At 38.7% G+C, this 27127-nt stretch overlaps 2 protein-coding genes across 3 annotated transcripts in view; both read right to left on the bottom strand.

Moving 5' to 3' along the window:
* The window catches only part of LOC113171629 (serine-rich adhesin for platelets-like), a 62292-nt gene that overhangs the window by 15137 nt on the left and 20028 nt on the right, over positions 1–27127 (bottom strand). Inside the window, exon 21 of the mRNA XM_026374162.1 lies at positions 26653–26795. Coding sequence (XP_026229947.1) covers positions 26653–26795 — 143 coding nt within the window. The remainder of the gene's footprint in view (positions 1–26652; positions 26796–27127) is intronic.
* On the bottom strand, positions 6050–16505 carry LOC113171687 (transmembrane protease serine 9-like). 2 transcript variants are annotated; one of them, XM_026374381.1, is made up of 10 exons: positions 16420–16505; positions 13951–13971; positions 13489–13651; positions 10613–10881; positions 9325–9464; positions 8867–9245; positions 8500–8665; positions 7934–8187; positions 7703–7794; positions 6050–7380 (listed from the first exon to the last, which is right to left on the bottom strand). In XM_026374381.1, exons 1-10 carry the CDS (start codon positions 16472–16474, stop codon positions 7000–7002), a joined length of 1920 nt encoding a protein of 639 aa, XP_026230166.1. In that variant the 5' UTR covers positions 16475–16505; the 3' UTR covers positions 6050–6999. The 2 variants fall into 2 exon arrangements, with proteins under 2 accessions (XP_026230166.1, XP_026230081.1); XM_026374296.1 differs by having other exon boundaries at positions 7703–7797.

Raw genomic sequence — 27127 nt, forward strand, 5'->3', positions numbered from 1 at the left:
ACAATATATAATAATAGTATTAGAATGTCTGGTGTTCGGGATGACAGAAGCTCTGGTTGTAATAAAATGAAGATACTTTTCACGGTCAGCATGGCTTTCAGCTGGAGTGCAAGGAGGGGCTGGATTCAACAGCTGATAAACTGTCTTGAACATAAATTTGGGATTATGTAAATGAACAGTGATAAGATCAGAGAAGTATTGAGCTCTGGCATTTTTTATCATAATATTGTACTGGGCCAATAATTCTTTCATAGCCACGTACAAGAAATACTTGAAACCCTAATTACTTTCATTTTAGCTCTGCTTTCCTGCACTCAGCCTTGCAGCTGTGAATCTTCTTCTTCTTTCGGCTTTTCCCATCAGGGGTCGCCACAGCGAATCATCCTTTTCCACCTCACTCTATCATGAACATCTTCTACCCTAACACTAGCCAACCTCATGTCCTCTGTTAAGACATCCATATATCTCCTCTTTGGTCGTCCTCTTGCCCTCCTGCCTGGCAGCCTCATCTCCAACATCCTTCTACCAATATAATCACTATCCCTCCTCTGAACATGTCCGAACCATCTCAGTCTGGCCTCTGACTTTGTTGTTAACACATGCAACGTGAGCCGTCCCTCTGATGTACTCGTTCCTTATTCTGTCTAACCTGGTCACTCCTAAGGAGAACCTCAACATCTTCATCTCTGCTACCTCCATCTCAGCCTCTTGTCTCTTTCTCACTGCTACCGTCTCTAACCCATAGAGCAGAGCTGGTCTCACCACTGTCTTGTACACCTTTCCTTTGAGTCTTGCTGACACTCTTCTGTCACACAACACTCCTGACACTTTCCTCCACCCGCTCCAACCTGCCTGCACTCTCCTCTTAACCTCTTTTCCACACTCTCCATCACAATGAACTGTTGACCCCAAGTACTTAAACTCCTGCACCTTCTTCACCTCAGCCCCCTGTAACCTAACATTTCTACCTTGATCCCTCTCGTTCAGACACATGTATTCTGTCTTACTACGACTGACCTTCATGCCTCTTCTTTCCAGAGCAAACCTCCACCTTTCCAGCTGTTCCTCCACCTGCTCTCTACTCTCACTGCAAATCACAATGTCATCCGCAAACATCATTGTCCAGGGTGATTCCTGTCTGACCTCATCTGTCAGCCTGTCCATCAACATAGCAAACAAGAAGGGACTCAAAGCTGATCCTCGGTGTAGTCCCACCTCCACCTTGAACTCCTCTGTCTGACCTACAGCACATCTCACCACCGTCATACTTCTCTCATACATGTCCTGAACTACTCTGACGTACTTCTCTGCCACTGCCGACGACCTCATACAGTACCACAGCTCCTCCCTCGGCACCCTGTCATACGCCTTCTCTAAATCTACAAAGACACAATGCAGCTCCTTCTGACCATCTCTGTACTTTTCCATCAACATTCTCAAAGCAAAAATGGCATCAGTGGTGCTCTTACACAGCATGAAACCATACTGCTGCTCACAAATCTCCACCTTCTTCCTAAGCCTGGCTTCCACTACTCTTTCCCACAGCTTCATTGTGTGGCTCATCAACTTTATTCCTCTATAGTTGCTGCAGTTCTGCGTGTCACCCTTGTTCTTAAAGATCGGAACCAGAACACTTCTCCTCCATTCCTCAGGCATCTTCTCACTCTCTAGAATCCTATTGAACAAACTGGTTAGAAACTCCACTGCTGTCTCTCCTAAGCACTTCCACACCTCCACAGGTACGTCATCAGGACCAACAGCCTTTCCACTCTTCATCCTTTTCAGAGCCTTCCTAACCTCATCCTTTCCAATCTCTGCTATTTCCTGCTCCACAACATCCACATCTTCCTCCCTTCTTTCCCTGTCATTTTCCTCATTCATCAGATCCTCAAAATACTCCTTCCATCTTTTCTGCACACTCTCCTGGGTTGTTAGTACCTTTCCATCTCTGTCCTTAATCACCCTTACCTGTTGCACATCCTTCCCATCTCTATCTCTCTGTCTGGCTAGCCTGTACAAGTCCTTCTCTCCTTCCTTTGTGTCTAACCTGTCATACAGCTCATCGTAAGCTTTCTGTTTGGCCTTTGCCACCTCCCTCTTCACTCCACGCTGCGCTTCCTTGTACTCCTGTCTACTTTCGTCAGTCCTTTCTACATCCCACTTCCTTCTAGCTAACCTCTTCCTCTGGATGCATTCCTGTACTTCCTCATTCCACCACCAAGTGTCTTTACCTTCTTTCCTCTTTCCAGATGACACACCTAGCACCTTCCTACCTGTTTCCCTGATAACCTCTGCTGTAGTTTCCCAGTCATCTGGAAGCTCATCCTGACCACCCAGAACCTGTCTCAACGTCTGTCTGAATTCCTCACAAGTTTCTTCATTCTTTAACTTCCACCACTTGGTCTTCTTCTCTGTCTTCCCTCTCTTCTTCTTCCTGACCTCCAGAGTCATCTTACACACCACCATGCGGTGCTGTCTGGCTACACTCTCTCCTACCACCACTTTGCAGTCACTAACCTCTCTCAAATGACCTCGTCTACATAGGATGTAGTCCACCTGTGTACTCCTACCTCCACTTCTGTATGTCACTCTATGTTCCTCTCGCTTCTGGAAGTAAGTGTTGACTACAGCCATTTCCATCCTCTTAGCAAAGTCCACCACCATCTGTCCTTCCAGATTCCTCTCCTTCACACCAAACCTGCCCATCACCTCCTCATCACCTCTGTTGCCCTCACCAACATGCCCATTGAAGTCTGCTCCACAAACAACTCTCTCTCCTCTGGGGATACTCTCTATGACCTCATCAAACTCACTCCAGAATCTCTCCTTCTCTTCTAACTCACAGCCAACCTGTGGAGCATACCCACTGACTACATTCATCATCACCCCTTCAATTTCTAGCTTTAGGCTCATCACCCTGTCTGAGACTCTTTTCACCTCTAGAACACTGTTTACAAACTCCCCCTTCAGGATCACTCCTACCCCGTTTCTCTTCCTATCAACACCATGGTAGAACAGTTTGTATCCTCCTCCAATGCTACGTGCCTTGCTGCCCTTCCACCTTGTATCCTGCACACACAGTACATCTACCTTCCTTCTCTCCATCATGTCTGCCAGCTCTCTGCCTTTCCCTGTCATTGTGCCAACGCCAAGAGTTCCTATTCTCAGATCTATGTCCCTGCCTTTCCCCTTCTCTCTCTGCTCACGAACCCTTCTGCCTCCCCTCTTTCTTCGACCAACAGTAGTCAAATTTCCACCGACACCCTGTAGGTTAACAGCATCGGTGGCGGTCGTTGTTAACCCGGGCCTCGACCGATCCGGTATGAAAGTCTTGTGGATGATTCGCATGGTTATTTTGGCAATTTTTACGCCGGATGCCCTTCCTGACGCAACCCTCTCTATTTATCCGGGCTTGGGACCGGCACAGAAATCACTGGCTTGCAACCCCTGTGGCTAGATTAGCCTTGCAGCTGTGAATACTCAAGTTTATTCAATACTGCTTTGAATTGACTTTAGAAGGAACAATGGTGGTGTTAAAGGGCATGACCGCTTGTGTGAAGTCATTAAGTTGTTAACACTTGGTCACCTGTGCGTTCTTGTTCCACTTGGCTTTTATGTGTGTCATTGGGATCTTCTGAAAACAAAGCTTGAACGACTGGGAAATTGCCTGAGAGTGATGTAAGATCTGCATGGAAAGTCTCTGATAGATAGTGCCTTAAGCCTGACCTGCTCAAGGCTTACTTTTTCAGAAGAAAATTTGGGTAACCTTTTATATCCGAGGTTCCAAAGTCTGTAGCTAATTTCCTGGAAATTTACTTCATAATTTCATAAAAATCATTAATAACAGTAAGTATTTTAGCTAGGCTGTTTAAAACTTATGATGATCCAAGAAGATGAGAAAAAAGAGTTACCATAGCACTTCATTCACAACATAATTTTCTTATGCAAAGATTTTAATACCATGAGCAGCTTGTTGAGTTTCTCCTCTCTCTCTCTCTCTCGCTCTCTCTCTCTCTATATATATATACAACTGCAAAATTGTATGATGTACCTCGTTTTGCAAATGCTTTTCCTGATAATTTGGTGTATCTCTTCTTACTCTTCTTTGTAGATTTCTTCCTCCTCCTGTACTCTGATGAGGTGGAAGCATCTGAAGAATCAGAGGACGACCCTGGGGAGGTGCTTGTGTCCCACGTGTCTAATATTACGACATAAAATAAAATATTAAGCATTAAGGCTTTAAAAAAGCACATTTTCTGTTAATTGTCAACACTGCTATCCTCTCAGTGTGTCTTAGTTTGAAACAACCTTCTTTTCATATATAGATACTGCTGCGATATTTACAATTACAGGAAGCTGAGTTGTGTGTGACTTGTGTATTGGACTGATCCTTACTATCTACTGTATACTTTCCAGACCTTGTTCATGTTTGTAACAAAGACAATATAATTTTTGGTAAATATCTGCTTTGTTATGGCATATGTCAGCTCTTTCTATTAGCAGTACATTTTTAGGAACTGCAAATCAGTATATACTTCAAATATATCTCACAATGACTATTTCCTCGAAAACACACTTTATTAGTAGATATGTATTGTGTGCTGAAACTCTTAAAATCAACAATACATGGGATAAATATTAGATCGACAATAAAGGGTTAAGTGGGACGTTTGTGTGTCATGCAAAGGCGGTGTATGTAGTAAGGGCTGATAGCAGGTTGGGAATAGACGACAATCTGACAGTGGGGAGAGGACTGAGGAGAGGTTTTGTAGGGAGAGGGGAACACAGGTGGAGCCAATATGCAATTAATGACTGGGAGAGCAGGTAGAGAAGGGGCTGATGGGTGGAGACCAGGGGGAGAGAGGAGGAAGAGCTGGGGAAAATCCAAAGCTGGCCGGGTGCCAGGCCAAAATGGTGACTGTAGGTTAGGTTAGGCTTAGGGTTAGAAAGATGTGTTGTTTCTCATGCAGCCCAGCACGAGAGAGGACACAGCAGGGAAAACTATTAATTAGAGGGCTCCATGATGAAGGCCTCCTGGCAACACAGAGTCAGTATAGTTATGTAAATAAAAATATGGCATATTTGTAGTAGCCAATAAATAAACAGTTCAAGTTTAATTTACTCTGTGATTTTGTTTCCTGGGGTTGCCACATAAGTGATCCAGATATTTTATAATATGTTGATATAATATAATAATATAAGTTGGTTATCTTTATATCTTTAACACAACTGAGGCTAGGTTTACTAACTCTGTTACAAATGTAACAATAACCTCAAATTACATAACTATGAGAACTTTAAATACTATACAATAGACTAGTATAGTAATATATTCAAATATATGAATATATTACATATTGTTTCATATTAATACTTTATACTTATTAATATACCTTAATATTATAGCACTTGGATTAGATAAACTCATGAACCATTAGCATAAACCCATATTTTAATCACATAAGAACCCAAAAACATATCATGTGTGTATGAGAAAATGTAGCACTCTAAAAAAGTTTTTTGGGTGTTTTCAATCACAATTTCCTCTAATTATAAAAAGACTCTCTCTATATCTGCAGGATTAGGGTTAGTTCTCCAATATTGCAATTTCCCAAATGAGTTTTCCCAAAAGAGTGAAAACTTGATTAAAGGAGAGTATGGCAGTTATTTGTAAGGACTGATTGGGAAGGATGTGTAGCAGGGAAAGAAAGGCTACGACCATGTCTTGTGATGTCTTGTGAATGTAATGTTTCACTGAAGGAATTCCTTCAAACTTTGCACAAATTCTCACTCGGGGTCAAAGATGAACTAATTAGATTTTGGTCGTTTAAGGTCAAGATCACTGTGATCTCATGTTTGTGCTTGATGATATATAGCATTACATCTGGCACAAACATCTACTTGGACTCGTGCATGAACTTACTAGAATATGAGTGTGGACAGTCACTGTTAGTGGAGGCATAAAACCACAATGCAGTAATTCAAGTGTAGCTCAGTGTTTTGGCACTAGACATGTTAGGAAAAGGAATAGAATGCAATAAAAGTGAAGTCTGTTTCCAGGTTCAGTTTTAATTTCAAGTTACATCAAATGAAGGGTTCATAGCAGGATGAATTATGTTTACTCCTGGATCCTTAGACAATATAAAAATCTCTCTGTCTTTCACATTTCTTCCATGTTTTCTACTTTAAATGTGCATCATGCAAACTGCTATCTACACATGAAATAGAAAAGAGTCACAGTATTATGAACACTTCACAACATCACAATTCAAGTCTTCTCCCTGCATAACAGCAGTAACTCAACTGAAATACTTAAAGTCAATTTTGGCTCTTGCTTTAACAACCTACAAATCTTAATGAAGTATAAGGCAGTAACAAAAGTGTTAAAGGTAGTAAGAGCGCTGCCCCATCTGTTCATAATGCTTTTTATAATGTTGTTTGCATCTGTACTTGACTTCAGCTTAACCCAAATTCAACATTTATTGTACAGATTAGTTTCACTAAAAACTGTGAATGTGTGTTAGGCTGTAGTATCTACAGCTTTAACTGCGCAGAAAAGCAGGTTAAATAGGCTACAGTAAGAGCACAATCTCAAGTTTTATTTGATTTTAGATTTGATTTAACTAGCCTATCTATTTGATTTATGTGCAACATTAGTAAAATGATAAACGCTCCTCCATCAGCTGGGAGACATAGCAACTCTCATCAACTCTGCTACGATTTTATGTTGACAGCAATTTAATAAAGTCAAAGAAAAGGTGCAATTGTTAAAGTTGTTTGGGTGAGAGTGAGGCAGCATGTGTAAAAAATAAAATCGTAAAGTGCCAACGCTGTGGTGGTGAAGGAGGAAGAGCTCAGCTACATCTGGGTGCTGGAGGAGGAGCTCAGCTCAGTGTTCTGGGTCAGCTTAACCCATTCCTGAGTTATATTTACATTTTTACATTCATTTGTGCATTTCACATAATGTCAATCACTATTTTCAGGTGAAGTTGGTGGTCTCTATAAAAAGAAATGGAGACACATAATGAATACAAGAAGTTGGAGGAAAAAGAAGAGGGAGTGAGCAGGAGTGCCCCCTCTGGAGGACACGGTAGTGATTATGGTAGTGACACTAGAGGTGGTGTTGCTGCTGCTGGTGGTGTTGATGCTGTTGCTGTTGGTGGTGTTGATGCTGCTGGTGGTGCTGCTGGTGGTGGAGGTTGAAGACAAAAATGTCCCCACTGTCCGAATCAGGAAGTTGTGAAAGTTGTTGAGTTGGGTGAAGACCATGACTGGAATTGCTCGTGTTAGAGTGGTGGAGCTGTTTGTTAGAACTGGTAAAACTGCTGCCTGGAACCAAGAGCTGCCCAGCTTACACATAATTGGACCACCAGAATCACCCTGCAACCCAAACAAAATGGTCTTGTATTATTAATCCTATCCTCTTTCTAGAGTGTGTGTCTAAAGAAAGAAATAATAATAATAATTATTATTATTATTATTATTATTATTATTATTATTATTTCTTTCTTTAGACACACACTCTAGAAAGAGGATAGGATTAATAATATTGTGCTCTATTATTATTATTATTATTATTATTATTATTATTATTATTATTATTATTATTATTATTATTATTATTATTATTATTATTTTATGATATGAAACAATCTGTTAAATTACTAGAATTAAATAAACAAATCAAAAAGTCACAAGTCACCTGATCCAGTGTAAAAAATCCCGTACAAATGCTGCTACTTGTTACATTTCCACAATCTGCCACAGTTGTCTGGGTCTCCTGCAGAACTTCTTCCACTAAAGATGGAAACATAGAAAATGGTTAGAAGTGGAACACCTGAATTATCCCCCGATCACTACTGTCTGCACCATGTTTAATCTAAAGAGGTGAAATGATGTGGAGAGTTACTGTGTCTGTGTATTCAGGACTCACCCCCTCCTCGTCCAGAGCTCCATCCAGCAGCCCAACATGTTGAGCCCACAGTGAAGGTTTGTCCGTTGTCCAGGCAGATGGGTTGGATGTAGTTGGACAGGGTGGGTTGGGATCCTAGGTGCAGCACTGCTACATTCGACCCAGTCAGGTTGCTCAGAGTGATATTTGTCACATTAAGCGTCACCTCAAAGGGGTTGGAGCCATTTTGTTTCAAACGACCCAAAACTGCAGTCCAATCAGACGGTCTGGATGAACTGTGGGAGGAAAAAAGTTTCTGAATTAGAAGATTTCGAAACATCAAAATCCACTTTGAAATAATTACTTTGGGATTATTTTATGGTAGTTTCTGACTCATCTTATGAATACTGACAAACATCCTGCTTTTTGCAGTGCAAAAGAAGCTACCTACAAACACTCAACACTGAGTTGATGAGGGGTTCATTCTTGTGCATTGAATTTCACATTTAAGTGTGATGTCACAGTTTCCAAACCACTTGCTTGTGAAGGTTTGGCTCAGCAGCTCAAAATAGCTGGCATATGCCACATCACCGTTTCATGTGTCTCACCTTGAGAAGCAGTTGGCATCGCTCAGTACAGAGTCCAGAGACACCAGAGTCCCACCACACACATGACTTCCGTTCCTCTGTAGACTCACCATCCACGGCCACATGCCAGCCGTTGGGCTTCCTCCCAGAATGCGAGTATTCATTGGGGCTTGGCCACAAACCACAGCTGGAGAGAAATGTCAAAGGTAAACACAAAGACAACTCTCATAAAATAAACTATGGACCAGTATACAATATAGAACAATATAGGTTGAGTTTTAATATTTCACTGTAACTCAACTAGATTATACACAGTAAATGTGGTGTTGTAGAAGGAAAATATCTAATATTGCCACACTGTTAAAATCTAAAACCAGCAGGCACTCACGTTTGGGTAATGAAGCAGAGGTGGTTGATGTGGTGGTGGTTGGAGTGGTAGTGGTTGTGGTGGTGGTTGGAGTGGTGGTGGTTGGAGTGGCGGTGGTTGTAGTGGTAGTGGTTGTGGTGGTGGTTGGAGTGGTGGTGGTTGGAGGGGGTGGTAGTCCTCCACAGGTGACACTGAGGTCACTGTCAGTCCCAGTAGATGTGAAGGTGATGAAGCCCGGTTGGTTGGTGGTGATCTGGCTGTTGATCCAGGACTGATACTGAGACACTCTGGTGTAGACTCCAGGGAAATTAGGTAAAGCACAGCCTTCTCCCCAACTCACGATTCCACTCTGGATCCAGCGAGTGCTCTGCTTGCTGACCATTGGACCTCCTGAGTCTCCCTTTAAGATTATGTCATATTTAGGAGGAGCAGTCGTTGAAGATGGTGAATTCTGACACAAACACAGTACAACTGATTACCTGACAGGAGTCCTTCCCTCCAGCACTTAACCCAGCACACATCATGTTGTTTGTAATTGAGCCCACTCCATAGTCACAGTTACACTGTCTGTTCCCCACAACTGGCACCTCCACCTCCATTAGGGTTTGTGAACCAGAACCTAATAAGACACAAATTTAACTTAATAAACATGGTCAAATACGCTCTGAAAAGTCTTGATAATGATGCTGACATGTATCTTTATGATAATTCATGTCAGTACAGTACATGAGTGAGAATAGTGGAACACCTCAAAACCTCCTGTACTTCAAGGGCAATGTCAGTGACCCTAAATATCTAAATTCATTATAAAAAAAATATATTAACCCAGTGGACAGGTATAACATTGTATAATATTGTATTTCTGTGACTGTTTAAATTGTTTGCTCACCTTACTGACAATTATACAACTTTGTAAAAAGACATTTTAAATCCACAAAATGTATAATTCATTTCAAAATCTATACAGTAGTTTATCACTCCTGTTATTTTAAAGGTGCACTGTGGACTTTTTAACACTCTTAGTGCTGTGCAACTATACTTTAATATTTTAAACTATTTAAAGTAAACTATTTCTAATATTTTATGTTTTAGGATGTGCGGCATGTAGTGGTTAGCACTGTCGCCTCATAGCAAGAAGGACCCAAGAAGTTTGACTTCATGGGTCAGCCAGTTGCCTTTCTGTAAGGAGTTTGCATCTTTTCCCAATGTTTTTGTGGGTTACTTGCCCTTAGGTGTGAATGTGACTGTGAGTGGATGCATTCTCTGCACTGTACTGTATGTCAGCCCTGTGATGTACTGGCAACCTGTCCAGAGTGTACCCTGCCTCTCGCCCAATCACGATAGGCTCCAGCACAAAACTAGTAAGAGGACAAGCAGTTAAGAAAATGGATGGATGGATGTTTTAGGACAATCTCCACAAATATTTGTGAGATTTGGTGAGAAACTAAATTAAAGACAAATGACTAAATGTAAACTTTTATATGTTGGTGTGGTATAAAATACGACATAGTAGTGTTGTATTGAGAAAAAGATTTCTGCTTTCAAATATGGAACCATAAAACAACAACAAATACAGTTATAGGCCAGAAATAGACTGATGACACTGTTTTTATCTGTTGATGGCACTTCAGTGAGGACTGGTGTCGCAATCTGCCCCATTAGCAGCTACGATCAGCTAACTTGGTATTCAACGGCTTGTGCTGCTTACAGTTTGTCTTACAACTGGTTATAGTCCAGTCTAATACATGTAATTGCTTTTTGACCCACCTCCACTTGTAGTGGCACCCCAGCCAGTGACCCAGGAGTCAGTGCCACTGTAGAAGGTGCTGTCTGATGCTGCCAGACAGACGGGTAAAACAAAATTGGTGAAATTCACTGGTGAGGAGAGCTTCAGGAGGGAGATGTCATTATCATTAGAATTAAAGTTATAGCTGGGATGAATGATGATCAGAGACACTGTCTGAATCTGCTGACTGGGGCTGGATCCCCCCTGAGTCTGGAGACCCAGATACACAGTCACAGAGCTTGCACTTGTCCTGAGGTGATTAAGAGAGAAACAAAACAATTCAAAAATATGAAAAGCTGAGATGCAATGAAACTCACTTTAGCAGACACTAAATTCATTTTAAGACCCAGACACACATTCCGATCATATCCTGGTTTTGGTTTTGGAATTTATGACTTCAGCCTGCCTGTCAGTGGCTTCCATTTGGCTTTCACCACTGCCATCCATTTGAGTATCTTACAATAACTGTGGAAGTCCATTACATTCAGTAGGTTTAGTTTCTTCTGTTGCTGTTTCCATAACAATCTATGTTTTAACAGAATTGCTTTGTTGGCCTATTGTCCAACCCCCAACCTGAAGGACCAGGAATCAATCTTAATGTGATCTCTTCCCTTTGACCTGTCTGGCACGGCAAGTCCCTAAACCATGACAAGGTAGTGGTCCTTTTAGGAGACAGACACCTGTGCTTGAATCTATAACTAACATGAACTTCAATTGATATATAGAGTTAAAAATAATAATAAAAAGTGTAAAAAGTGCAAATGGCCATGCCAAAAGAAAAATGTGATTTTCCCATCTGGTAACAATATCTGATATATAAATAAAATAAATAAATTTGATGTATATAAATGTGTTTCAATTGATTATTTAAACGGATCTGACTGATATTTTAAACATATGTTTATCTTTTATCACCTGCAATATACCCATATAGGAGAATCACGCAGTGCTATCCTGCTCTATTCTGATAGAAAGTACAAACCACATTTCCTGAAAGTTGGGACTTATTCTAACCTGCAATAAAAACAAAAATCTGAGGTTTGTTAATTCGCTTGGACTTTTATTTATCTGACAAAAAGAAAATTAAAATATTTTCAAGGTTTTCACTGACCAACTTAATATTATTTTGTACGTAGTATAAGCATAATGTCTACAGTGCAGTCCTAATTTGGAACTGAGGAAATGAACTATTGCACTTACAAGTGGAATATTTTCCCATTCCTCCTGTATTCAAGACTTCAGCTGCTCAATAGTCCATTGTTGCTATCGTCTTATTTTCCTCTTCATAAGGTACCATAAATGTTCAATTAGACACAGATCTGGAGTGCAGGTGGGCAAGTCATATGAACATGCTGTTGTACCATGTGCAAAAGGATGCCTGGTGTTGTCCTGCTAAAATATCCACTGACCTTCTGGAAAAATTGCAGCATTGTCATGTCAGTTTTTTCTCAGGAGAAGCACTGAAAATCTTTTCTTTGTACATTTCTTCTGATAACTAACTTCCACTCATGTGTCTCCTCCATACTATATGTTAAAGTTGTCAGACACCACTCAAAAGAATTTCTGTCACTTGACAGAGTTGAGTGGTGGGAATTTCCACTTCTCGCTCAAGGGGGTCAGACTTGGATATGCTTCAGGCTCGTGGTGCGAGCAATAGTGCTGTAAAACTGAACGACATTCCCTCGTTTAAAAAAGAAAAAGAAAATGCTCTGCACTCTGCACAAAATCCACACCCTCTGCTCTGAGCATACTGTCTGTGGCAAATCACCCTCAATAAAGATCAACTTGGGCATTTAAATACTTAGTGGTTCATCCTTTTTTAAAAGAGCTGATGTACAGTGTAGACGTGTAGCCTAATTCACACATTCCTCGGCTATTTATTTAATCATTTATTTACTAGGTCCACATTGTGTAGCTCTGAGCAAATGCCTAGTTCACCTATATGGATGCACCAGCACTGCATATAGTGTCAAGAAAAAGTATGTGAATATTTTGGAATTTTGTGTTTTTTTGCATTAATTTGTCATAAAATGTGATCTAATCTTTATTTAAGTCAAGAGTATTAACCAATGATGTGCCTAAAATAATAACACAAAAACAAAATGAGATTTTTTATGTGTTTATTGAGAACAACCATAAAAACCTCATAGTGCAAGTGGAAAAGTATGTGAACCGTTTGAATAATTACCTAATCTAATTGTAGCCGGGCATTAGCATATGTGGAAGAAAATAATTTAAAGGGTGTGGACTAGAGCTACAGTGAGTTTCAGTGTTTGGGAGGAAGATTAATTCCCAAGTGTATCATAAAGTTCTTCAGGATAATCAGAATGTGAGAGTAATAATGTGTGTACGTCAGCTGAAACTCTGTAGAAGCTGAGCGTTGCAATAGGATAATGACCCAAAACACACAATAGAATGGCTACAGAAAAACTCAGAGCCGTAAAATTCACTTTTTGAAGTGGCCGTTCAGAGCCCAGACCTCGACCCAATAGAGATGCTACGGAACAACTTAGAACGACAAAGAATATGACAGAGCTAAAGCAGTTCTGCAGGAAGAATGGATTAAAATCCTACTTTTTTCACTATCATTATGAGGTTTTTATGGTTGTTCTCAACAAAGACATGAAAGATCAGAATTTTGTGTTATTATTTTAGGCAGATCATATTTGTTAATACTCTTGACTTAGTTGAAGGTTAGATCACATTTTATGACAAATTAATGCAAAAAATTAAGCTGGAAAATTCAGGCACTGTAGGGAAAAATTGTCACTTTTTTCACAATATACAAACATCAGAACCCATCTCTTTGTAGTCGGAAATTTCCTTGTTTTTTGATTGTTCTACCATAGTTACTCACAATATGGTGCAGTGAGCAGCAGTCATCACCCACTGATTGTTGATGAGGGATCCTCCACAGAAATGGCCCGCCGATGACTGCAGACTGACCTGCCAGGGCCAACTACCTTGAGAAGCTACCTGTCCTCCAACAATCTTGGTGTTGAGTGGAGGCTGACCACACACTGACGAGAGACAGATTATGAAAATACAGAGTGAACAATAAACTTCCCTTCCTGGATGGCCTGAATTATGGCGTTGAAAATTAGTTACTGTTGCTGTAGATTATGATACTTAAATTATCTCAGTTTTACCTAGATGTTTTAATTCACTTGTCGTCTTAAGTAAGTAAGCGTAAGCGTTTTTGTATTTGACACCAAATACTAATAATGAAACTATACACAGAAGATGCTCCAACATATTTAAAATAAGATAAATGACAGGAGGAAGGGGTGCACAGAAAAATGCATGAATAGAAACTCACCATTGAGTTGTGAATGAGACTCTGAAAAATAGAAAACAAACTCTTTAAAGAACAATTATTCTCTTTTAACAGTCACATTTTCTTTAAGTCATGTTGATATAATAGAACTGTAGAATAGGCTGCAACGTATTGTCTAGTTTCTCCTGAAACTGGTTTTACTGCCTTGTTTGAGAGGACTGACAATATACTTTCAACTTCATTAAACGCACATTGTTCAGAGTAGAAACAACACTGTGTCTCTCCAAAATCTTTTATGCATGTGTAAATACTGTCTTACTACTACTTACCACTGCACCTAATTACTGTTCTACTTACATTACTAATTCAGCAACTTCAACTATTACTACTGTTAATGCTGCTACAGTAAGCTTTGCTGTTATTACTACTAATAATATCACTAGTACAAGTACAAGTAGATTTAGTGTGCTGTATTATTACTGCTAATTTTGAGTTATCTTGAATAATATTATTATTACTATTGTTACAAAAAGTCCTATTGACTAGTACTACTGCTAGTAATGTTATTACTACTCATTTCAAAAAGACAAGTTTGTTCTTGTTTGTTGTTTTTTCTTTTAATCTAACTCTATCTAAGTCCCTCAAATTTAGTTGCAACACAACAAGTCAATGTGGGAACGAGGTAACAATGGTAAAAACATTCAGGGCATCCTGGGGATTTAAGCAACACAACACATCCAGTAACTGCAACATGTGCTGCATTTAGCCCTGGTCTTTTGTCATCTTGCTTCCCTGTATGTAAAAATTACAAACAATAACAAATTAGAGAGAAGCCACGAAAATCGAGCAGTACAGTATGTGAATTATGTGTTTTCAGAGTTAAATTACTGTATGGCAAAGCTTTGTTGTTGTTTCACTTTGTTTCTTTTTATATAATGTTTGTCTGTACTTTCAGTCAACAAGTATTGTATTCTTTCTTTTTCCTTTTTTTTATTTCAAAAGAATATTCAACATGTTTAAAGGTTTAGAAAAAAGGAAGCACAAAGCCAACTCTATGACTGTAAGCACAGACTGAAGATTGTTGGGAGAAGTTTAAATAAAATTGGAAGTTCCTCTCATGTTTGTATATTGTGAAAAAAGTGACAATTTTTCCCTACAGTGCCTGAATTTTCCAGCTTCATTAAATATTAACATCTTTTTTATGTTTTAGACTAAATAGTTTTTTTGTTATCTCTCTGTCTCTTCAGTGTTTCATCAAGCCATGATTACACCTCCATACTGTTCTCTAATGTTTTAGCTAATGTTAGTTTTATTAAACATAAAGAGATATAAATGTTAAAGGCTATATATTTGAGTCTGAAATAGTATGAAATAACTTGGGAATACAAGCAACTCCCTTAGTCTTAAAAACAAAACAAATTCTTATCTTAAGATTAAAATGCTTTAATTACAAATTATTCTGTAATTAACTGTAAAATGTGTAAAACTAAATTATTTATTTTAGTATATTAGGAATTTAATTCCATAGATCTACCACTTAAAGTGACTTTAATGGGTCTTAGTAGAATTTTCTGCAAGAAGAGGATTTCACACCTGCTGCATTAGATGCATTTGTGTGATTACGGGAACTTAAATCATGTGTTTACAAGCTTTAGTGCATCAAACAACATTTTCAATTAAGTAATATACAAAAAATAATTACACAAACTCTAACAATAGCTTAAATAAGCTATGACGTTCAGGAATGTAAATAGGAAGGTATACAGTTTAATTGCATTAATGCATTGCATTGCATTTTGCATAATATTTACAGTACAGTAAACAAACTAATTCTTGACCTAAATCTGACAAATACGTGATACTCTGTGTGAAACTGTGTCCGTGGTAATGAACAATGAATCCTGTCTTATTAACAAAGAAGCTGAAGATATTAATATATTATAACACACTGATCTATATTGACTGAGGCTGTAGAGTTTTTAATGACAGGACTATTAGCATTTACTTCTCAAATTTGTACTTTATATAAATCAAAGCGTACAGATTATTATTTCATCAGGACAAAGTATCCTGAAGGAATACATTTACTATGTATACATTAGATTAACTACATTGGTAGGAGTCTTTCACCTTTCTCTGTTGTGTCTGAGGCTAAATTCTTTTAATTCCAACACATTTATCTTACATTTGTAAGTTTTTGCTTTCTTTACATATTCAAATTTCTTCTGACATGTTCATAAGTTGTTTGCCCTTTAAAATCTTCAACGTCTGAATGTTGATACTGACAGAATTTTTGCAATACTTTTTCCACTTTATTTTTGTGACCTCTCCTAGATTTAATATTTTTTCATAAATTGCATGAATCCATATTTTGATTAATTATCATTCTGACAGAATCACACTACTCTGACTTAAACTATTTCACTTCTCTTCAGTGTTTTCCCCTCATTCCACAGTCACTAAAACACAGACATGATTGGTTTAGATACTTTCAGTGAGGATCGTTCTTACCTTGTGTCAGGAGATTCAGCAGAGCTGCTGCACAGATCACTTTGTAGAAAGCCATGACTGAAAGTCCATAACACCTGATCAGCTACCTGCATAAATAACCTTTTCCCCTCCCCTTTCTCTCTCTCTATCCCTCCCTTAATTTTAAACACACCTCTGCCTCTTCAACAACTGACATTGTTGTCCTGTTGAACGACACACCCAACACCTCACCACAAACTATCTGTCAAACAGGTCAATGTCGCCTCAACCCAGCTATAAACTTATAACTTGTTCTCAAATGCTGAGAGTGTTGAGGTTCGGCTTACTTGTTTTTACATTTGACACCGTTGGGGCACACGGATGCTGAATTTGTTTGCCAAAGGCACAGGGAACCTTGCTCAAGTGCATGGATCATGATGAAAGAAATGTATATGATGAAAACAACAACACTATGCATACAGTGGCAAGAAAAAGTATGTCAACCTTTTGGAATTTCATGGTTTTATTGTGTCATAAATGACATTAATGTGTCATTTAATGTGTTCTGATCTTCATCTAAGTCAAGAGTATTAACAAATACAATGTGCCTAAAATAATGACAAAAAAAAGAATTCTGATCTTTTATGTCTTTATTGAGAACAACCATAAAAACCTCATAGTGGAAAAGGTTTGTGAAGTCTTGTTAAGAAAATTAGTTTGTAGGTGTGGACTAAAGCTAATTTGACTGACAAAAACCATTTAATCTTTTTAAGTTTTCCCTGCACAAGAAGAATGCACTTTTGTAAGCCATGCCTCGGCGAAAGGAGCTTTCAGTGGAGAATTGTTGATCAACATAAAAATATTCATAGAAATTCACCAGTCTACAGGCAAACAATCTACAATTGAGACAATTTGGGACTGTGGCTACACTACCAATAAGTGGGTGTCTAGTCAAAACCACCCCAAAACCACAACAAACACTAAAGAAAAACCCTAAGAGGCATCAAGTCCTGAAGTGGCCCTCTCAGAGCCCATATCTCAATCCATTTGAGAATATGTGGCAGCCCATGGTTAGTGTACAAGTTCAAAACCCCCTGCAATTTAGATGGTTAATTTGTAAAACATTGTTCTAGTAGCACGGTATAGCCACAACAAAGAAATCCTACAAACATTGAGCAATGAAGATTACAATATTTGTGAAAAATCAACTGTTCATAAATTGTTACCTAATTTTGATCAACAGTGTATGTACACACTCACACTCTGGCAAGATAAAGTTCAAAATAACAAGTGAACCATCTAAAACTTCAAATATTACCTTTTAACACCATTTGTTAATCAAGTGTTACCTGAAGGTTTGCAAGTATCTGTATTTTTTCCACAAGTTCAAGTGTGGATGGTCTTAAATGAATCATGCATGCCCTAAATAAATTTATGAAGACCAGAGGCCAGAGGGGAAAAAAGCCATTTGTTTCCATTTGTAAAAGTCCTTTTTAGTACTTTCAAAGGTACAAACTTGTCGCCAGAGGTTCAAGCTTGGGTACAAAACTGGGACAAGGTTACAGTTTATAAGCACTTGTTTTGTTTTTGTTGTTGGATTTGTCCTAGTGACAAACCAATGTCCAACTAAAGAACAAAAAAAAATTTATTGAACTATAAATGAGCATAGCCTTTATCAGTAAGTTAGTTTATTCTGGAACAAGCACAACCAGAAAAATGTGTCAAAAGCACAAGAGCAAAGAGCCACAGGGATTACCCTGTCCATCCATCAAAAGTACAATGAGTCAGGTAAAAAATACATACAGCTTTACAAGTCCTGTAAAATCCTATCCAATGTGGTGCTGATGGTTTTGAAATAAAACATCCCGTATTAGATTAACACTGAGTCAGCTAGGCTTGAGGGGGAGCATTTTTAGTTTACTTACTGTATCATTATAGCTGCCTGAGGAATTGCAATTCCAGTTTCTGAATTTTCACAAATCTGTTAGTGTATTTTGTATTTCCAGTTATTTCAATGTGCATTGGTTGTTTTTTCATGTGAAGTTTTACAGCAATTAAAGAGGCATCTCACATTTGTGATTTCTTTGTGATTAAATTTTTGTTAGTACAAACACATACTCACACAGCGAGTATGCATTTCTTTTTTTTCAGGAACATAAGTAATGAAGGCAAACTGGATTTACAGGTTACAAACATGCTGAGCTCAAGAACGAAGTTTGCTTCATTGAGTCTAACACACAGGTTAGACTGCAGGTATATAAAAACATAGAATGTTTCTTATCTATTTCCAGGTCATAGAACATAAGACTGTATTCACAAATACCAAATACATCAATGAAACATTAAATAAACACAATAAATACAATGAAACATCATTAAAAGAAGCAGAAATACTCAGACTCTGCAGAGCAAATTTTCATATTTACCTGAATTCATAATAGTATGTCAATTTACCCTGAAAGGCTTGTTATATAGATTCATCACTTATCAAAATAACACTACAGTTTCCTACTGGTAATTTAATCCTTTTGTCTGTACAGTTTACAAGAAATTAGGCCTACTTCCCACTTGTGACTAATCACTCATTCATTCCATCAGACAACCCATTGTTTAACAATCTAACCTCTAATCAAACCAGTAAACATTTGCTGTCAAACTGCTTTTTCAGGTAAGTAACTTTCAAAGTTTATAGGCATAACATGTTGGCTCAGTGTTTAGTGCTTTTGTCTTAGGTTTGATCTACCTGTGCTGCAAAGTGTGCGTGGAGTTTGCACATTTGCATTTTACTCCAGTTTACTAAGTTACTTCAGTTAAGTTCCGTAAAACTACTGGACAAGCAAATCTAATCAATTAATGTTTTTTGTATTCTGAGGATCATAAGGTGAAAGTTTTAGAATTTGAGTCTAAAAATATCTTATAATAGACGTGCTGCCTGGTCAGAGATAAACTAGTGAAACTGCATTGCATTTCTAGTTAAAAACAATGAACCAGTGCAACCAGAATAATGTCCATCCATCAAAAGTATAATACATCTCAGGTAAACATTTTAAAAATGCCGTGTTTATAAAGCTCTAATGAGACTCAGATATGTTGAACTAAATTATAAGATGACATCAAACATCTTTACTTTCTTGTCTAATCTTGTGTAGTCATGTTTTTTGTTGTGTATTTTTAATTATTTCAGAGTGTTTTGTAGACATTTGTTTCTTCTTCAACTTTAAGTTGATTAATGCATATACATTACTTTTTCATTTGAAGTAGTGGAACCATTAAGTAGGACTCTTTGGCTACATACGCAGTATAATTATGATTTATTTTTGTGAGTAGACACACTCACTGTGCTTTACATCTTAAATGGTTGAGGGATTTTAGAGCAATGGCTTTTGGTCTACAATTTTTTTTTCCCGAAACTTGTAGTAGTAATGTATTAGTGATCTTCCAAATTATGAAGGCAAACTGGATCTACAGGTTACATTCAAACATGCTGAGCTCAACAAGGAAGTTTGCTTCATTGAGCTTAAAATGCAGGTTAGACTGCTGGTATGCAGAAGTGTGAAGAGCACTGAAAAATTATCTAATCCTAGAAATTACCTAGTCGCAAAATGATGCAAACTCTGGGTATCTGTCTGTAGGTTTGCACGTCTACAGTCGGTCCTGGGAAAAGGCTGTACAGGCAAATGTTAGGCGCACTCCATATAATAAGTAATACAATTTTAATAGTAATATTTTGAAACAATACAGGAAGCGTATTTGGACTTACTTTAAAGTGCTGAGTATTTGGTGGGTTGGCTGACCTCGGGGATAGACTTGAAGGGCTCTGAGGCAATTTTCAGAGTAGTAGTCAAGACTTTTTTGAAGAAGGGACACCTGATGACGTATCCAGAGTTTCAGTATCTCAAAGACGCTGTGATGGCTGCTCTGAGTTCCTTAAAGGAAAAGTTTTGTTTAACTTTTCCTACCCAGCCAGCCCTCCTTGCTCTCCTCCACCAGACCTACCCAGTCCCCGGTTTCTGTTCTTGTTGCAGCAGCCGCTCCTGTGCCAGTCGCAGCGGCCAATGCTGCTTTTGTTGGTCCTGCAGCTGCTCTCGTCTCTGATCCTCCTGCTGCTGGTTCGTTTGTTTGCTCGCTCGCCTGCTCATTTGTTTGTTTGTTTGTCATTCAAGAATTCCCACAGTTTGTTTCATGGACTCCACAGTTTGTTTCACCCCGGACTATACCTCTGTTTGTTGTTCTTTGTTTCCCTGTTCGTAAATTTGTATTTTTGTCTGCTATTGCAGTGACTTTTTGTTACTTTGTCTTTTGTAGTGAGTTTGTTTGTGTTCGGTTAGTGTTTGTGCTTCGTTTTCTGTTTTGCGAAAGTTTGTGGGTTTATAGTTTGTCCATTTCTGTGCATTTCTTTTTGTTGGTACTTTGTGTTCTGATAGGATATTAGTTAGTACTTTGTATGTTCGGTCTAAGTCTTTAGTTTGTTTTTTGCCTGTTTCACAGCACTTGTTTTCCGTTGGTACTTTGTATTCTCAGTGTGTAGTTAGTTTTGAGCTGTATTAGTGCAGTGTATTTTTGCCAGTGGTACACACCGTGCAGGGGTTTGTCCTTCCATGAGGGTTCCTCCTCTTCCTTCCCTTGCTCCTCTGGTTTCTGCTGCCTGAGGTATTCACTAAGCATGCCATCAGTTGGGGCCATATTCCTGATGTATTCATGGCGCTTAGTTGTTTCATCCTGGATAGTGGCTTTGACGCCCACTAATCCTCGGGCTCCTTCCTTCCGCTTAGCATACAGTCTCGGGATGCTGGATTTGGGGTGAAACCCTCCAAGCATTGTAAGGAGCTTCCTTGTCTTGATGTCAGTGGCTTCCATCTCCTCTTTTGGCCAGCTTATTATGCCAGCGGGATACCTGGGAGGGCGTAGGTGTTGATCGCCCGGACTTTGTTCTTCCCATTCAGCTGACTTCTCAGGACTTGCCTTACCCTTTGGAGGTACTTACTTTGCTCCCCTGGTGTCACTACCAATTTCTTTCTGGGCACTGCTCATGTATTGATCCATGTGCCTGCTCATCTTAGCTGCTATGATGCCTGAGAGGAGCTTCCATGTTGTGCAGAGGCAGGTTATTGGGCAGTAGTTGGATGGGACTGCTCCCTTCTGGGGGTCCTTCAGGATCAGGACTGTTCAGCTTTCCGTTAACTATTCAGGGTGGGTGCCATCCACTAGTAGATTGTTCATTTGTGCAGCCAGGCGCTCATGGAGTGAGGTTAGCTTGTTTAGCCAGTAGGCATGGATCATGTCAGGACCTGGTGCCGTCAAGTTCTTCATACCAGAGACCCTCTCTTGGATAACTTGGATGGCCATTGTGATGGTTACTGGATCTTGTTCAGTCCACCAGCCACTGGGCATTGCTGTTATATGATGCCTTCTTCTCCCATATACTTATCCAGGAATCCCGGGTTCGAAGTCAATGACACTAACTACATATTATATATATATATATATATATATATATATATATATATATTATATATATATATATATATTATGATATATATATATATATAATCGCTATCCAATATAATACAATACAGAAATAGAGATATATATATATATAATATATATATATATTATATATAATTTTATAATATATAAATATATATATTATATATATATATATATATATATATATATATATATATAATATGTATTATCTATATATATATAGATTTACACATCTGATGTTGCTCACAGTGGTCCAAGGGTTCGCTCAGGGTCCGAGTTTGTGTTTGCTCAGACACATGAAAAATATCAGGGAACATTGCCTTTGACCATTTCATTTTTGAACTTTTCTATTTAATACTGAGCAAGCCAAACCAATAGATAAAAGAAAATCTAAGGAAAGATTCTGTGGTGTAGTGTCATCAAAGTTCTGTCAACCTGAAACTTCAGCGTTTGTAGACAAAGAATAAGTTGTAGACTTTTCTTGCACAGCATGTTTGTATTTTACTTAAATTACAGTTTGTTGTCAATAATGGCACCCATGTTTTTTGCCACTGTTTCTATAGTCTGGCCATTAATGACGGTGCTTACTGAAATTGGTACATTATGACTAAAATCAATACACATACCCTTAGTTATCATTATATTTAACTGAAGGAAGGATTCATATCACAATTTTAAAAATTCATCCACCACAGGCCCATGAGGTCATTGTTCAGCAGGTTCACTGTTACATTTGCAAACTTCAAAACAAAACTGTTCACTGAATTTCTTTACAAACTTGTGCAAGTAGATGGGTTTAAATGCTGATGGGTAATCCACAAACAACAGGCTAACATGAGTTCCACTTCCCTCCACATGATAATAGATCCTGGCATCCTGCACCCACCTATTCCATAGGCAAACGGCAAGTAGTTCAATAGTGGACCTGTGCTGTTTAATATGTGCTTTCGAATTAATTTCTCAAATGATTTTATAACAGGTGAGTTTTAATGCTATATGTGGAGTTTAGCAACAGGGAACCACAGTTTTGGCACTCTGTGCTGGCTGAAGGCTAGATTGAAAATGTATGTAATAATGTGACCATGCTGCTCAGCACAACCTTTTGTTCCTCAGAAATAGGGCTTCTGTGTCGAAAAATCAGACTGTTTTCTTACCTAAGCAGTTAATAACACAGGTACCATGTGGCAGCATTACAAACTATGCTGTTAATAGTACTGCATTAAAACAGCAAACCTCTGCATGATAAACAGCTGGACAAATCTTTTAATTTAATCCCTTCTGGGATGTCTGATCCATGCAGAGGTTATACAGTTTTTACATATTTACATTAACTTGTCTATGTCACATCATGTAAATCACAATTTACAGGTAAAGTTAGTGGTCTCTATAAAAAGAAATAGATACACATGATGAAGACGAGGAGATAGAGAATAAAGAAGGAGGAGTGAGCAGGAGTGCCCCCTCTAATGGGCTGGGCTGTTATTGTGGTAGTGGCGCCTGTGGAGCTGATGCTGCTGGTGGTGGAGTGAGCTGGAGACAAAAATGAACCCAGTGTCCAATTTAGGAAGTTACTATAGTGTCTCAGTTGGGTGAAGACCATGACTGAAATGTCTTGTGTTTGAGTGGTGGAGTCGTTTGCAACAGTTAAAACTGCTGCCTGGAACCAAGAGCTGCCCAGCTTACACATAATGGGACCACCAGAATCACCCTGAAACCCAAACAAAATGGTGTTTTAATAAAACTATAAACAAATATTATTTTCTAATGTTTGTTTTAAATGGTTAATGTTTGGTAATGGCAATAGTGAACACCTCAGTATCTACAGTTAATGTGAGGAGGATAACACTGATTATTGATTTCTAGATTTTGAAAAGTTCATCATACATTGTTGTAGTAATTGGCAGATTATCTCTGTCAAATGTAATATATTACATGAGAGGCACTAGCTGTGTTTAGGCTCTGTCCATACATGTGTTAACCATTTCACAGAGCCAGTTTCCAGTCTCTATGTTAAGCTAAACATTCTCTTATAGAATTATAAACAAAACAAGTGAACAAGCATATTTCAAGAAATAATTTTTTTTTAGTTATTACTGCCTTTCTTGTGATGAAGCTTAACAATACTGATGCGGATTGCTTGGCCTGTGTGCCTTTACTGTATTTACTCTATCACCACCTATATATATATTTTATATATATATATATATATATATATATATATATATATATATATATATGCACATAAGTCATCAAAAAAGTTTGATTTTATGATATGAAGCAATCTGTTAAATTACTAGAATTAAATAAACAAATGGCCACAAGTCACCTGATCCAGTGTAAAAAATTCCATACAAATGCTGTCACTTGTTGATTACATTTCCACAATCTGCCACAGTTGTCTGGGTCTCCTGCAGAACTTCTTCCACTAAAGATGGAAACATAGAAAATGGTAAGAAGTGGAACACCTGAATCATACATAGATCACTACTGTCTACACCACGTTTAATCTAAAGAGGTGAAATGATGTGGAGAGTTACTGTGTCTGTGTATTCAGGACTCACCCCCTCCTCGTCCAGAGCTCCATCCAGCAGCCCAACATGTTGAGCCCACAGTGAAGGTTTGTCCGTTGTCCAGGCAGATGGGTTGGATGTAGTTGGACAGGGTGGGTTGGGATCCTAGGTGCAGCAGTGCTACGTTCGACCCAGTCAGGTTGCTCAGAGTGATATTTGTCACATTAAGCGTCACCTCAAAGGGGTTGGAGCCATTTTGTTTCAATCGACCCAAAACTGCAGTCCAATCAGACGGTCTGGATGAACTAAGAGAAAAAAATGAACTACACTAGAACTTAGGAAATTTGAAAACATCAAAACCTCTGGTTAACCTGGACTTTAACCAGCTGGTAGTGTTGTCATTCTAGCCTGACATTCTGCCCCATGTTTTTATTTTTCCTTTGTCCGGGTTTCCTCTGTCCTTATCTCAGTCTCCATTTCATCCAGTGGTTTCATCTGTGCCTGATCACTAAGCACCATCCTGTTCACTGTTCCCCCGCCAGATTGTAAGACCTTGTGCTACTTTCCAGCCTTGAACCTCACTGTGTGTTTTAACCTACCTTTTGTGCGCCCTAGTTGGAGTGATTATTTTTTTGTTGTTGTGTTGATACCAGTGATTACAAGGCTTTCTGCCTTGGGACAATCTTGTTGATTTTTTGCATTTTGTTTGCTGTGTTGTTCTCTATGTCAAATGCTTGTTATAACGACAAAAATTGAATTGGTAAATCTATCCCATTAAAGCTTGAATATTCAATTAAAACAGCTGGTTTTGCATTTGTGGACTTGGTTTAACAGCACTAAATTGGTCATACTGCTCATAACAATCTCATGCATCCAGATTTACGTCTGTGCCTTTGACCATGGGTCACACACACACATAGAACAGAACAGGAAGATGAAGCCTGTGTATCAGTTGAATTCAAATAATATCCGTTTTGCAGGGTTGTGCAAACGTGTGGTCATGTCTATATGAGCTTTAGAAGAAAGCCTATTTACCCACTGATGTTTCCACCTTCAGTACCTCCTATGGCCATCTCCCCAATTGTTTGACCAATAATAAGTTCGAGTTAAAAATGTAATGTGTTATGATAATCCTTTATGCTGAGTAACAGAAACAAACATCCTGCTTTTCTCACCACATGGCTGCAGTGCAAACCCAGACTACAGAATATGTTACAGAAGTTACACCGACATCATCATCATCGGCATACAGCTGTGTCGGTAAAGGCTCATCCTTGTCAGAGTTCACTGTTTCCAAACCACTTGCTGGTGAAGGTTTGGCTCAGCAGGTCAAACAAGCTGGCATTATACCATCCACATCACCATTTCAGGTGTCTCACCTTGAGAAGCAGTTGGCATCGCTCAGTACAGAGTCCAGAGACACCAGAGTCCCACCACACACATGACTTCCGTTCCTCTGTAGACTCACCATCCACGGCCACATGCCAGCTGTTGAGCTTCCTCCCAGAATGCGAGTATTCATTGTGGCTTGGCCACAAACCACAGCTGGAGAGAAATGTCAAAGGTAAACACAATGAAAGCTCTCCTCTACAGCAAACTTGGACCAGATATTGTAGATTAATAGTCAATCTGTAGTCAAACTTCAAATGCACAGAATAAGCCTTAATGTTCTAAAATGAACATTTTATTTAATTTATTTTTGAAGAATTTTAACTACATAAACCTTTAACAACAATGAGCTGCAACATGATGATCCAGAATAAGAGTAAGGAAAAATGTCTAATAATACTACACTGTTAAAATCTGACTGATCCAATGACAGTCTTGAATGGGAGGCACTCACAGTTAGGTGTTGAAATGGAGATAGTTGTATTGGAGGTGGTTGACATGGACATGGTGGAAGGGGAGGTGAGTAAAGGGGAAGGGGTTGATGAAGTTGAGGCGGAGGTGTTGGAAGTGGAGATGGTTGGAGGTGGTGGACAGGAGACACTGAGGTCACTGTCATTCCCAGTGGATGTGAAGGTGATGAAGCCCGGTTGGTTGGTGGGGATCTGGCTGTTGATCCAGGACTGATACTGAGACACTCTGGTGTAGACTCCAGGGAAATTAGGTAAAGCACAGCCTTCTCCAAAACTCACGATTCCACTCTGGATCCAGCGAGTGCCCTGCTTGCTGACCATTGGACCTCCTGAGTCTCCCTTTTAGGAGAGTTAAATATTTAGGAGGAGCAGTCGTTGAAGATGGTGAATTCTGACACAAACACAGTAAAACTGATTACCTGGCAGGAGTCCTTCCCTCCAGAACTTAACCCAGCACACATCATGTTGTTTGTAATTGTGCCCACTCCATAGTCACAGTTACACTGTCTGTTCCCCACAACTGGCACCTCCACTTCCCTTAGGTTTTGTGAAATAGTACTAGCTGAAGAGACACAAATTCAGATTAATAAACAATGTGGTTAAATATGCTTTGAAAGTTGCTTAATACAAAATTGACCAACAATGATACTAAAATATAAATAATTACTGTACATCAGTGAGAGGTACCAGCAGTAATTGTAATAAACCAAAGGAAAGTTATAATAGATCTAGTTTTTACAAACTTATAATTGATTTTCTTCTGCTGTTTCTGTAGGTTGTTCTTTCAAACTGTTTAAACTCTCTCAAACTCTTAAATTAACTGTTTAAACTCTCTCAAACTCTTAAATGAACTGTCAAGTTCATTTAAAAATCTTTCTAGTAGTTTATCACTCA

The sequence above is a fragment of the Anabas testudineus genome, chromosome 8, assembly GCF_900324465.2.
Source record: "Anabas testudineus chromosome 8, fAnaTes1.2, whole genome shotgun sequence".
Lineage (NCBI taxonomy): Eukaryota > Metazoa > Chordata > Actinopteri > Anabantiformes > Anabantidae > Anabas > Anabas testudineus.

Excerpts from the sequence above, each read along its gene's own strand:
- LOC113171687 (XM_026374296.1), bottom strand. The coding sequence starts at position 16,474 with ATGGCTTTCTACAAAGTGATCTGTGCAGCAGCTCTGCTGAATCTCCTG. Across the intron at positions 13,972-16,419 it reads GCTGAATCTCCTGACACAAG|AGTCTCATTCACAACTCAAT; the intron begins GTAAGAACGATC and ends TCTATTTTTCAG. Across the intron at positions 13,652-13,950 it reads GTCTCATTCACAACTCAATG|TGTGTGGTCAGCCTCCACTC; the intron begins GTGAGTTTCTAT and ends GTCTCTCGTCAG.